This window comes from Styela clava, chromosome 10 (assembly GCF_964204865.1).
Source record: "Styela clava chromosome 10, kaStyClav1.hap1.2, whole genome shotgun sequence".
In the NCBI taxonomy this organism is placed as follows: Eukaryota; Metazoa; Chordata; class Ascidiacea; order Stolidobranchia; family Styelidae; genus Styela; species Styela clava.
In genome coordinates this window covers 14,445,428-14,459,115 of record NC_135259.1, presented here as the reverse complement: position 1 = coordinate 14,459,115, position 13,688 = coordinate 14,445,428, and the positions used below count along the sequence as shown (strand labels likewise).

The following is a 13,688-nucleotide window of genomic DNA, read 5'->3' as shown; positions in this document are numbered from 1 at the left end:
CTATTATTTACAAAGTAAATTTTGAACAAACCGCTCACATTCTGTCGTTATTCATGCGTATCAAAATTATGACGTCAATCCCAAGAAGATAAATCGCGTATTTATCTCTTTAACTGAATCGTCATTGATACATTGTGCCATATTTATCGAAAAAATTAATAAATACGCAGTAAATAGACGCATTCCAGCAATAGAACTAATTTTCTACAAAGTTTGGTTTTCACAAATGTCGTCAGCGAAGTGCCCGCGAAATTATGAGGTCAAAGGCCAGTTTCCAATTTTCTGTTTATCTCGAATTCGACATTTACCACGTACGGTATCCTTATACTGTTATAAATATGAATATATTTTAAATCTCTGGAGGTAGACATGGCTTATTCTGGTACGGTATCTTAGACTTCATTATAGTTTGACTATAATCAGCGTAACTGGCGATATAATGATTATAGACTATAAGGTAAGAAAAGAATGCAGTAATTTTTCAAAATGCTAACCCAAATCTGCAAATATCAGAATATCAACATATAGACTAGACATATGCAGATACACATAGAAAAATTGGCTGTAATGAAATAACTCTGCTGTTACTGTATTCGTTTTTTTCATTTTTAAGGGCTCATTCATCGCTGTCATTTTTTATTTTATATTCTCTTTATTAATTAATTATATTGAATAATCCACATTGTGAAACCATAAGAAGGGAATGACAGAAATAAATAAAAATTGAAATCAGAAAAATGGTTTTTATAAAACCAGGCACTTTTAGAATGCGCTTATTTGTAGTTTTTTGCGCAATTTCATTTTACTGATATTGAGGGACAACAATGTCCAGACGTCCCCTGTTTTTTCATCGGCAAAATGAGATTCTCTGAAACCACACAATGTCCTTCAGTTTGTAAAGAGTGCCGTACTGACTATATTAAATTGGTAGAAATGTTTCTTTATTGCGATATAGCAGGGGTGGGCACACCGCGGCTCGCCAGACTTTTTGTGCGGCTCTTCTCGCTAACATAATTTATTATCCAAATTTTAACTAAAAGAAAAACTTTAATGTAAACTCTTTCAATTTATTAAAAGTAGAGTTTTCGTCAATAATTAGGACAAATTATGTTTTAGTATGAAAATCGCTGTAGCGTTGAATTTAAGTCAGTCGAGTCAGCAAATCTTTCGTCACAATGGTCAATGTTTATTGATGCGTCGGCGATATTGCAGCTTGATTGCGGTTAGTTAGTCTAGGTCAGTGTTCTTCAACCTTTTTCATCGAAGTATACCTTTTACAGTTTTTCAAGAACTTTGTATACCTTACAAATACCAATGTTTATTTAAGGCTCAAATAAACAATAAATTTTGAGCACATTTTGTACTGCAATATCATCATGCAATCTAATAGGCTAGTGACCGCTAGTTATAAATTTGACTGACTGCCTCAGCGTCGACGGGAATAATGTTCGACGTAAATCAAACAAAGTGCATGGCATCCGAAATCACCAACCCAGACACATGCCCGTATTATCTATATAATTTGTGATGTAACACTGTGCTCACGTCGGTACTTAGCGTTAATAACATTTTACATTTCATGTGCGCCGCGTTTGCATTGTTGTATCCAATTGAATATTTTATAGGCTGTACACCTTTCGTATACCCTTTATCAGTTGTTTACCCAACTTATGGTCTGGTATACACTTGGGTATACCGTATACCCGATTGAAGATCACTGGTCTAAGTTACTGTGTGATGTGTCCAAAATTAAAAAACCGAAAGTACGAAGATGAAAACAGAGTTGCCTTGTTTATCTATTTATTGTTATTAGACTCTTGTGTGAATTTCTTTTCTGTTCATAGTATTTCGATAATATTAATAAATTCACAAATTTGCGGCTCTCTTTTAAAGTTCTGACTTGCAGCATGCGACTCTTATACTAAAAAATTTTGCCCACCCCTGCGATATAGAGATGCACTAACTTATTCACGGTCTAATAAAATTGAAACCCCAATGAACTACGGAAAAAATGATAAAAAAATCCAAGTCCTGAAATAGTGCCTGATACGTGCCTACTTATAAACTGTTTGTTTATTACACACACAAATTATGGGGATAAATAAACCTAAGATGATACCTATACTACGTGTCACTGCTGTATTTCTGCATTCAGGCATTTGTTGCATGCTACACACACAAATTATGGGGATAAATAAACCTAAGATGATACCTATACTGTGTGTCACTGCTGTATTTCTGCATTCAGGCATTTGTTGCATGCTTTATTTGCCTTTTTCTTCAGTTCTCCTACAGTCCTGGGGCCCAGAAGCTTGAATTTATATCAAGATCTCAGAGAAATTTAAGAATATCTTTTGTTCATGTATTATCATATTGCAGTATTGTTCAAAGCGTTATCTAAAAATCTGAATTTAACCTTACCTTGGTACAATGGTATAGACAAGTTTAAATTTAGTTATTTCATGTTCCTTATTATTTCTAAAGTTTAAATGTGCAAATAATATGTTTAGGCCTAGAGTGGATTGATTTCGACTTTCAAAATGGAGAGTTTGCTCAAAGCTGAGTTGAATTATTCGTTTGTAAAAAGCACAGGACAGGGTGGAGGGGGATGCATTAGTAGTGGAAACGTCTATGATACAGATAAAGGGAAAATATTTGTGAAAGATAATGCGAAGTCTGGAGCAAAACTTATGTTTGATGGAGAGTATGCTGGACTGAAAGCCATTGCGGAAACAAATACTATCCGTGTTCCAAAGCCATTCAAAGTGATAAAAAGGTCACATGGTGCAATTTTAGTCATGGAATATTTAAATATGCATTCTTTGCATGGTCATGCAAAGGAACTGGGAAGAAAAATGGCAGAATTGCATCTTAGCAATGCAAAAAATGAAAGACTGCAGGAACAAGAAAGTTCCTATGTAGGGAAATTATCATCAAATTTTGTGACAAAATTTGGCTTTGATACGACAACATGTTGTGGGTATTTGCCTCTGGTGAATGAGTGGTGTAATAATTGGGTAAATTTTTATCTTCAAAATCGTTTGAAACCACAACTTGACATGGTGGAACAGAAATATCACGACAGTGAAGCTAGAAAACTGTGGCCAGATGTTGAACATAATTTCCCTAAGTTATTTCCGAGTTCGCTGGAAATCAAACCTGCTTTATTGCACGGTGACTTGTGGGGTGGAAATACAGCAGAACTTGAAAACGAACCTTGTATTTTTGATCCAGGAGCATTCTATGGCCACTCTGAGTTTGATCTAGCAATTTCTCATATGTTTGGTGGTTTTCCGTCATCATTTTTCAGTGAATATCATTCTTTGATTCCTAAAGCTGAAGGGTTTAATGAACGATTAAAAGCATATCAACTTTTTCATTATTTAAATCATTGGAATCATTTTGGTGGGGGATATCGAGAATCTTCATTATCAATTATGAGAAATCTTGCAAAATTGTAATCTACTATGATTTTAATGTTTTCAAAGTGATTTCTCATTTTAATTTTTTGATGTGATACCAGCTTTATAAGCTAACCTTCATCTTTGAGTTATATTCATAAATCTTGATTAAATTGTTGTGCATGTTTTAATATAGAAATTTTTGCCTTTTGCCATGTCTTTTCTTATTTAACTTTACTGTGATTTCTGTTTAATATTGATTTGGATGGGATGGGATTCTGTGCTACTTAAGTATGCTGAATTGTTTTAAGTTGAGTCGACAATTTCAGTATCACCTTTTTTCCAAATTTATTTAAATGTTGATTATTTTGCCTGTGTATCATCCCATAAAAATAATGTTCTAATATTGATAATTTTAAAACAGATATTTTTTCATCATTTATTTCAGAGTGAAAATCTGAAATTTATGAGATACCTACATTTAGACATAATATTGAGTATATGAATATTGAAATCAATTGTATAAAAAAAAAAAATTTTGTTATGGGAATTTATTACGCCGAGATAAAGTTCATTATTAGTTTAATTTTATTTATTTTCGCTAAATTTTCATTCTCCACTTTCTATGCTTACAATTTCAGAAACTAAGTAGTACTTTCAATAAATATCTACATGTCACAATGTTAATTGCTGATCCTGTGAAAGATTTTTATCGAAAGATTCTCCATGAACGAGTTCTCTTACTTGTAGCCTTGGATGTCGATGCACTCGCTGCATGTAAGATTTTACAGGCATTATTCAAATCTGATCATGTGCAATATACATTGGTACCCGTGGAGAATCAAGTCGACGTGGAGAAAGCATTCAATGACCACAAAGATCAATATAATAATGTTATAATGTTGAATTGTGGAGGAAATATCGATCTGTTGGAAATTCTAGAACCTCCAGACGAAGTTACCATTTATGTCATTGACAGTCATAGACCTGTTGATTTGGTAAATTTTTATTGTGAACGACAAGTGTATTTACTTATAAAGCACGAACATGACGAGCTTGCGGCGATTCCAGACTATGATGATCTTTATAAAGAGGAAGATTCAGATGCAGAGAAAGATTCTGGAGCTGAATCTGATGATCCTACGCAACAGAGTTCCAAGAGGAGAAGGTTCGATGAGGATGTTCTTGAAAAAAGAAGAGAGAGGCGTCACTGGGAGGAAAAAAGAAAGGAAATTTTATTTGAATACGAAGAGTTTTCTTATAATGGTACATCTGTTGCCTTGTTGATGTACGAACTCGCGTGGAAAATGTCTAAAGACAACAATGACACCTTGTGGTGGGGAATCATCGGTGTTACGGACCAATTTCAAAACAAAAAAATTGGGCGTGATAAGTATGTTTCTAGCGTTCTCGAACTTCAAGGTCATATGTCAAGGTTGAATCACAGATTTGAGGACGAAGAAAATTCAACTTCTATCAATTGTATGAAAATAAATTTCGAACATGATCTTGACGTTGCACTTTATCGCCATTGGTCATTATTCGAGAGCCTATGTCACTCACCATCAACTGCAACAGTCTTCAAAGTCTGGACAAATAACGGAATGAAACGATTGCATCAATTTCTAGCAGAAATGGGAATTCCTTTAACACAATGTAAACAAAATTATAACTTCATGGATACAAAGGTCAGAGAAAATTTACCTTCTCTAGTTGAGGAGGCTGCTCAAAAATTTGGCCTCACAAACATAAGATACCAATCATTCTCCGCACAGTTTGGATACAATCATAAAATGTGCGCCAGTGATATGGTTTATTCAGTCAGTGCAATTTTAGAAAATGATGAAACGGAAAATGAAGAAACTTGTAATAATTTCGTTGATGCTTTAGATGCATTGTCAAAAATAAACTCTGAATCACTTATAAAAGGCATCAAGTTAGCAAAAGAGCAACTTGAAGCTATGAAAAATCATGTTAGTTCATTTATTGACATTGGACAGGTAATGAGTTACGGACCTTTCCTTTACTCTTATGTTAAAGAAGGTGGACCGGATGTAAAATACTTTAGCCATCCTATATACTTGAATTACTTCACCCACCATCTTTTGCACTCTTATCTGCGATCTCTCGGAAAAACAAAACGCGATAAGGCAAAAAATTTACCGCTTGTCATGTGCGCACCTTTGAATGCTGAGCAGGGATTATCAATACTAATTGGTGTACCACCACTTGCTGAAGATTCACGCAAAAATCTTTTTGGACGAGCTTTTTTACACTCAGCTGAAAGAACAAACTCACAAACTGCTCATGATTATTTTGATCCTTGTATTATGACTTTAAAAACAGAAGATAGGAGTAAATTTTTAGATGCCCTGATTACTATTATGTCCTAGAATCATAATATTGAATTGTTCTTTCTCACATTTTTATGTTCCATAATCTATATTGTTTCTTATAATATGTTCTGTAGGTCTGTGGTATTTGTTTTACTACCCCTATTTTTTCTATGTATTCAATAGTTTCGTATTAGTATTCACTACCCTATCGAAATCATAAAGTCCGATTCGAATATTGGTGAATGACAAGTATTTTTTGAAAGTCTTGTTTTTATGATTTTCTATATCCTCAATTTGAAAACCCTCAGCAGCAGTCTCTGATGCATACAAAACAAATAACAAATTTGCGGGTCTTAACCCACCCCCTAGTCACATGCCTTGGTGAAAATTATGCTTGAAGTAGAATTTCCTGCTCGTTTCTGACTCTGATGAATGTTCACTAAGGTATGCAAACAAATATTGTTTACTAGCATTGAAATGTTTGCACTATGCTTGCTTGCGTGGTGCTATTTCGATAAAAAAATTTGCAATTATTATGTGAATGTGTTTTGTTCAAATATTTTTTGAAATGGAAGATATTTTGAAGCAAGAACTAGACCTTTCATGGATCCACTTCACAGGAGAGACAGGCAGTGGAGAAATATGCACTGGGAAAGCTTACAACACTAATAAAGGAAAAATATTTGTAAAGCATTATGAACGAAGCACTGCAATGGCAACGTTTGAGGGTGAATGTGCTAGCTTACAAACTATTGAGGATACTAAAATTATAAAAGTTCCCAAATATAAAAAGATTGTTCAATTAGACGATGGAAGTGCATTACTGGCATTAGAGTTTCTTAATATGAAGCCGCTCGAGAAACATGCCAAATTAATGGGACAAAAACTAGCAGAGCTACATCTACTTAATGCCAAAAAAATTGCAAAAATGGAGAAAAATGAATCATACGTTGGAAAGTTGGATGATACCGTTGTTGTACAAAACTTTGGATTTGATACTGTCACTTATAATGGCCATTTGAGACAGAAGAATACTTGGTGTAGCGATTGGTTGTCATTTTTCGTTCAACAGAGATTGAAACCCCATATAGACAAGTTAGAAATAAAATACGGGCATTGTGAAGCTTTATCACTTTGGCCAATTGTTGAAAGAAATATTCCTAAGCTTTTTCCTAAAGGATTAAAAATCACACCATCTCTTTTACATGGTGACCTATGGTATGGAAACGCAGGAGAATTAGAAAAGGAGCCCTGTGTTTTTGATCCTATCGCTTTTTATGGACATTCTGAATATGATTTATCTATGCCTCATGTTTTTGGTGGATTTTCTGAACTCTTTTTTGACGAGTATCATAAGTTTCTACCTAAAGCTCAAGATTTTGATAAGAGAGAGAAATTATATTTATTGTTGTTATATCTTAATCATTGGAATCAACTAGGTCCAGTACATGATGGACGTCAATATCGTGAAAATGCACTGAAATATATGAGATATCTTGCTAATCTGTAAATGTTTCTTGATAAAACTTTGTATGAATCCAAATTCATACTTTTCTTTTGTAATACGCATCCCAATTAAGGCAAATTTTAGCTAATGCTCCACCATTCAACATGGAATTTACTGCTTGAATATATGTTCTGAAACCTGAATTGTCAGGGCTTTGAGGGTGATGGAAACTGATCACGATGATCCGCTTTGAGACACGATTAATCAACTGAGATGTCTGTTCCAAATAGGCCTAAGTTTGACATTGCGACAAGACAGCCAGCTACTGATATATATTCGAGGCTTTAATGTTTTTTTGAAATGATCGAAAAATTTATTGTTTTTCTATTGCCTACTCAATTTTTACACTCTAGGCATAGGGTTTGAATTCCAGAATTTCAACTAGGGTGATTAATCGAGCGTAAAATGCTATCAATAGGCTACTGTGCCCAACAAGTTAAGGTGATAAAATAATTATTTCTGTGTCTATACTGTCTTTAAAATTTAATTTATTCCCAGCAAATTTCAATGTGATGAAATATCAGTAATTCTGGAAGCCAATGTAGCAGTTGTTTTACAAAATTTTCTATATTTTCATGTATTTGTGTAATGCATTTATCTAATATTCAACTGTACTCTTTTGCTTAGTGACAATATACATAACAATAATATTCTTCGCAATGCCACCAACAGAAGATGAAGAAACTGCAATGGACACATCTGAGGATACTGAAAAATTTGTGAGGCCAATATGCCTACGTAAAGACTGCTCTGAGCGTTTTCGAAGACGAAATTTGCCTTGCGAAAAACAGTATGCCAACATGTACTTTGTAAGAAGTAACCTCATGAAGAAGAGACTTGAGATTGCGGCTGAAGCTAAGTGGGGTGACGAGTATCCCGTACGGCAATTAGCAAAAGTGAAACTGAATGAAAAATGCTGTGTTATTGGAATTTTGTTCAAGCATATGGATTTACAACCAAGTATTTTGAAAGAGGTCTGTTTTGATTTTTCTCAAAGCAGCGAGTATTTGCTGATGTATAAAGCAGTGCTGCATAGTCGGAGTTTGAATTTTAGACTTACTGGTAATTATAATAGTCGCAGCCAAAATTTGCAACGACACCCAAAAGCACCAAATTCACTTGGCATTCTTAACATACAATTGGAGAAAGTTTGCACATTTCAAAGTTTTTGTGGTCAAAATTTTTTGGTTTTCTTGGAGCTGCAGTCGAAGAATTTTGTCAACCTGAAGTCCGATTGAGTATGACTCATGATTGGAGTCCGAGTTTAGTATAAAATTTCCCAGAAGTCTTGTATAAAATGCAGATCGAAAATTCCCTTTTCTGGAGTATGTCGTATGTGAATATTATGTTATTACCGTAATAACAACAAATTTTATATCCAAAAATTTACTCATTGTAATGCGTTTATCTGATGACATTCCTATAATATTGTAGGCAGTGTGAAAATTACCTCACTCAACAAAGTAATCAATGTTCTCGTTTTTTACTCGTTACAGGTAAGTGAGGAGCACAATTTACAAGTTCAACCTACTCGAGAAAAATTTGTCTCGGAAAATGATAGTTTAATTCTCGAAGACACTTTGCAAAGAATATCGCTCAGTGGAAACATAGACCCACAAACATCATACACTGGAACAGTCGTGGCATTAGCAGGAATCGAAGATAAAGCAGGACAGTTTCGTGTTGATGATTTTACCTTCGCTGGAATTGGGAAACAAGAACCACCACCAAAGTTAGATGAAGATAGGTATGCTAGATTTGAATAGTTTTGGAGTTGCTTTTACCTTCGAATTTTGTTGCACATTCAAAATTCCTTGTCGTTGTCGCATTACTGAATCTTTTGTTCTTTTTGAGCACAGCCACAGAGGAACAAAAAATATTAAAGTAGTGAGATATAAGGGAATTCGATTTATTTTTGGAATTATTAGGAGTGCTCACTGACACATTTTTCACCTGTCCTTGTTGTCACAATTGGTTCAGCCTCAAAAAACTAATTACTAAATTAATCACAATAAATATATTAAACTTATTCGACCAATTGCAAAATCGATGCATATTCAAAACATCCTACTGACTGGTTTCTATTGAATAGTAAGTATCCTGTAAACTTCATTGTTGTTTTCTACACTTTACCCAGGTTTGTTTTACTACTCTCTGGTCTGGGACTTGGAGCTAAGAATGAAAAACTACTTTCAATACAATTAATGATTGATTATATTATTGGTTTACTTGGAGAACCATCAGATCAGAAATCAAGTTCATCCATTGTTCATGTCATTATTGCAGGTTAGTTCTCACAATGTAAAAGCTAGGGTCTTTCTGGATTATGCTATTCTTTTGCGTCATTCCAGGCAATTCACTCAGTGTTGAGACACAGGATAAAGACTCTCAAAAACGTGCAAAGTATTTAACAATTAAGGAGGAAGCTCAGAGTGTTGCTGCAATGCAAACATTGGATGATTTTCTTGTACAACTCTTACCTCAGATCAGTGTGGATGTCATGAGCGGTGGGTCTTTTTGTTGTCCATCGGATTAAATCGAGTTTTAAAAAAACGCTTTTCAAATTTGGAATTTGCAACCTATTTCTTAGATTCTATGAGTAGGGACTTCTCTTTAGAAATCAATATGGCTCCGAGAAGTCATTACTCATAGAATCTAAAAATAGGTTACAAATTCCAGATTTGAAAGTATTTGATTAGAACCTGTAAATTGATGTCGTTTCGCACAATATATGGCTCCAATTCTGTCAATTCTCATCTCCCCAATAATTCTACATTTTGTTGACATCTTTACTCGTGACAGTGCATTTGCTGATACATAAGAAGCTATTTATTTTTGTATTATTACTGCCAGGGTGAGCTGGTGGGCAAGAGATTTGAACATGATTAATCAAAATTACGATACAGTCAGATTGAACCTTCTAACCACCGTGGCATTGCACCAATCATATTTCTGCTTTCATGTGAATCAGTATAAATATTGTTTACCTATTTTACATCAAGTTGTGTAAAGGGACTGAAACCTATGCGCAGGAGGTATATTCACTTGGCTAACACAGACGGTCCTCGAACTAAAATAAGGAAAATCGTAATAAAATTATGACCTAACCTAACCCGGTACACATACTACGGTCTACGGGAGTACAGAATTTTTTTCATCATATACATGTTATAGTTTCAAATTTTTATCATACGCATACTTTTACTATGATGTACATACTTTTCAGGTGAATATGATCCGACAAACTTTATGTTACCACAGCAACCATTACATAGTTGCATGTTTCCAAAATCAGGATCTTATAGAACAAGCACATTTAAGACTGTCACTAACCCTTATGAGTGTGAGATCGAAGAAGTAAAAATTCTTGGTACATCAGGACAAAACATCAAAAACCTTCAGCAATTTGGAAATGAAAGTGACTCAATGAAACTACTGGAACAGACACTATTAAGTGCACATCTTGCACCAACTGCACCTGATTCACTGGGTTGTTTTCCTTATTATGAAAACGACCCCTTTATCATCCCAGAAGACAATTTTCCACATGTTTATTTCGCAGGGAATCAAGAGACTTACGGTGCAAAAACCATCACTGGTAACGATGGTCAGTCAGTTTTGGCGATAAGTGTGCCGAGCTTTGATAAAACTGAGACAGCAGTTTTACTGAATTTACGTACTTTGACTTGCGAACCAATAACGTTTGGAGATTTTTGGGATTCTTCAGAGCCTGAAAAATGATGTGTGGTCAAACATTTTATCCCTTAATGATGAGCTATTTCCCAAAATTAGCGGTCATTCAAGATACTCATTAGTGCAAAGAATCTCAATAAAAACACATTGACTGTTAATTAATCAGAAAAAAATCTGTTGATGTCAAAGACACAGTATGGAACAAAATTTCCTCACATTAATATGAAGTTAGGCTTGTTTCTTTACGACTCTGAATGCCTCAAACTAGTTTGCAGTATTTGGTGAAGGTACATACCTACAATGACAGGTTGTGATGAAAAGTAATTGTAAACTGATTGAATATTCTCAGAATTCCAGTCCCAGCTGTTACACACTTCTATTCACATTATAGAATCTAGATCAGGTTGTTATCAATATCGTCACTAGTTAACATTTATTTATAAATATACCACATGCTTACTACATTCACTGCCAATACATTTTGAAGACTTATGATCTATAGAAGTTTTAGTGAGGCAATTGAATTGGGGCCCCAGAATGAATTGCTTGGATATGTCGAATAACGACCTGCTTTGCCAACTACCACAAATGACTGGACTAGGGTCATATGATATGAAATCTGGTTTACCAATGTGCTTTTCACTTCTAGCTTGTCTGAGAGATATTTGGAAACTAGCCTTCTACGTGAAGAAAAATAGCAAGGTGCGCATTTATCAGGTATTCTATTTCAAGTAACACACCTTCTACCATTTATTTACCTTTACCATTCATCTAACTTATGAATAATGTTACAACTGTCTGATATTCAAGATTTTAATGGTAAGCAATGGCGATAAGTAACAAGATTTGCAAGTACAGCATTTAGCTGTGAATTGTGGGCTATGAAGACCACGATTGCTCAATTTTAATGATTATATTTATTGACATTGTTTTAAAGCCACATGCTATAGAACAGATGAGGAAAAACTGTATATAACTGTCCCTAATGGCGCCGATTCACAGTTGCTCAGTCTAAGACCTAATCTGTTCATCTCGAAAAAGAGATTCGTGATAGTACTGTTTAAAGCCATCTGCAGGGATGGGATTCAAAAGCGGGTTATCTTTTGTACCGAACCCACCACAATAAGGTTCAGAAAATATGTGTCTCGTTATGTAAACTGCATTAACATAACATGCTTTAGAAAACTAATGCATAACTCTGGATGCCAAATTTCACACTAGTTGTCAGATGCGATGTATATAAATCATTTGCTGTGGTTGTCCGACATTTAAAACAAGATGGCGAACCACCTGGATCTCAACAGTTTTGAAATGTGAAAAATAGTGGGTAATTGGCACATTATATTAACCTCAGAACCAGCTACTACTACAGAGGTCCGAGGTCACATTCAATAAAATTGTGAAACGGTTCATAGACAATTTTAAAGTCCTACTTTGAAATTGCACAAGACAAATTGAAAGAAGTGTTTATTTCATTTGAATCACTGTAATAAAAAAGTAAACAAACAATATAGCTGAATAATAGCAAGAAACAAAATTTGATGCTCATACAAACGATGGCATAAGTTTATAAACGACTGCGGTCATATTGCATAAACTGCATATAACAAGACATTTGATTTTCAAGTTAGTGAAAGCAATTATTATGAGCGTTTTTTTTGCACATGAGTGTCTAGGTTAACAACCTAAGTTAAATTTAGAAATTTGCGATCATGATACACTATTGAAGAAATTTTGGTTTTTAGACTAAAGGTCTAAAGCAGGGCTGTGCAAAGTGCGGCCCAAATGCAGCCTGCAAAGGAAAATTGTGCGGCCCGCGGAGGCAACTGGAGAGCAGTTTAAAAAAAATTATTATTAAAAGATACAAAAGCTAACAATTTAGGCGTTTTAACTTATCATTTCTGCAAGGACCCCTAATGATGACATGAGATCAATAACAAAAAGACATCATTTTGTGCCTGCAACTAATAGAAAGCTGTGTTAAATGTAGGTGCGGCCCGCGGTTTCACCCGGTTATTGATATTTGGCCCGCCTGCGAAAAAGGTTGCACACCCCTGGTCTAAAGGATGATCAGTCATCCACACTTGTGGTAGATATCAAAGCACCAGTCATGTCTACCGTAGCATTATACACAGTCAAATCTTCAGCACCCTGGAAATGAAAAGAATTTAGTATGAATCCTGACAAATGGAGAATTATTTCATAGAGCCAGACAGCAGTTTTATGTTATTTTCATGACTTAATCAACTTTCATGAGATCAGAGCATGCGGATCTTCACATAACCAGCTGGTTTGCAGTCATGTCAAGAGTCATGTGTAGATATATTATAGCTTATAATCGAAAAGTAGAATTCAGTCTTTCAACAGCACTCAATCTTACCTAGTGGTGGGATTCAAAATTTTGGAAAAAGCTGTAGTTTTGTATCGTGCCCACTAATAAAACAGGTTGGCTCATTTCATATAATGTATGTGTGCCACTACATAAGCTGCATTAACATGACACACTTTTCGTAAATTTTATATTAACTTTTGAAATGCCAAATATAACTTGTGTTGTCATCTGTGTGTGCGTAAACCATTTGTTGCATTCCTCTAACATTTGAAACAAAAAACAAGCACGGGTTTAATGCAAACTCCCAGACTCTTACCACTGCTCCCTTTTATTGCAGTCCTAATAAAAGAATATATGCATACGAAATGGTTTCTATTTGCTATTTTCACTACTATAATATTTCAGTTCCGATCGAGTTG

General features: G+C 34.7%; 4 protein-coding genes and 1 pseudogene across 4 annotated transcripts in view; 4 read left to right on the top strand and 1 right to left on the bottom strand.

Moving 5' to 3' along the window:
• The first annotated feature begins 320 nt into the window (after positions 1–320).
• LOC120338246 (ketosamine-3-kinase-like) lies at positions 321–3,895 on the top strand. Its single transcript, XM_078117013.1, has 2 exons — positions 321–457; positions 2,511–3,895. The coding sequence occupies exon 2, from the start codon at positions 2,541–2,543 to the stop codon at positions 3,459–3,461; it is 921 nt and encodes a 306-aa protein (XP_077973139.1). The 5' UTR covers positions 321–457; positions 2,511–2,540; the 3' UTR covers positions 3,462–3,895.
• A 127-nt stretch (positions 3,896–4,022) lies between these two features.
• On the top strand, positions 4,023–5,794 carry LOC120338242 (cell division control protein 45 homolog). The gene has a single exon (XM_039406201.2). The coding sequence runs from the start codon at positions 4,082–4,084 to the stop codon at positions 5,792–5,794; it is 1,713 nt and encodes a 570-aa protein (XP_039262135.2). The 5' UTR covers positions 4,023–4,081.
• Positions 5,795–6,278: 484 nt separating this feature from the next.
• On the top strand, positions 6,279–7,871 carry LOC120337118 (ketosamine-3-kinase pseudogene; annotated as a pseudogene).
• A 30-nt stretch (positions 7,872–7,901) lies between these two features.
• Positions 7,902–11,432, top strand: LOC120338244 (DNA polymerase delta subunit 2-like). Its single transcript, XM_039406202.2, has 5 exons — positions 7,902–8,218; positions 8,741–8,991; positions 9,382–9,530; positions 9,596–9,751; positions 10,471–11,432. Exons 1-5 carry the CDS (start codon positions 7,904–7,906, stop codon positions 10,983–10,985), a joined length of 1,386 nt encoding a protein of 461 aa, XP_039262136.2. The 5' UTR covers positions 7,902–7,903; the 3' UTR covers positions 10,986–11,432.
• Positions 11,433–12,388: 956 nt separating this feature from the next.
• LOC120338241 (L-fucose kinase-like) overlaps positions 12,389–13,688 on the bottom strand; it is a 49,733-nt gene continuing 48,433 nt past the window's right edge. Inside the window, exon 31 of the mRNA XM_078117012.1 lies at positions 12,389–13,088. Within this exon, the coding sequence (XP_077973138.1) occupies positions 13,008–13,088 (81 nt within the window). The 3' untranslated portion in view covers positions 12,389–13,007. The remainder of the gene's footprint in view (positions 13,089–13,688) is intronic.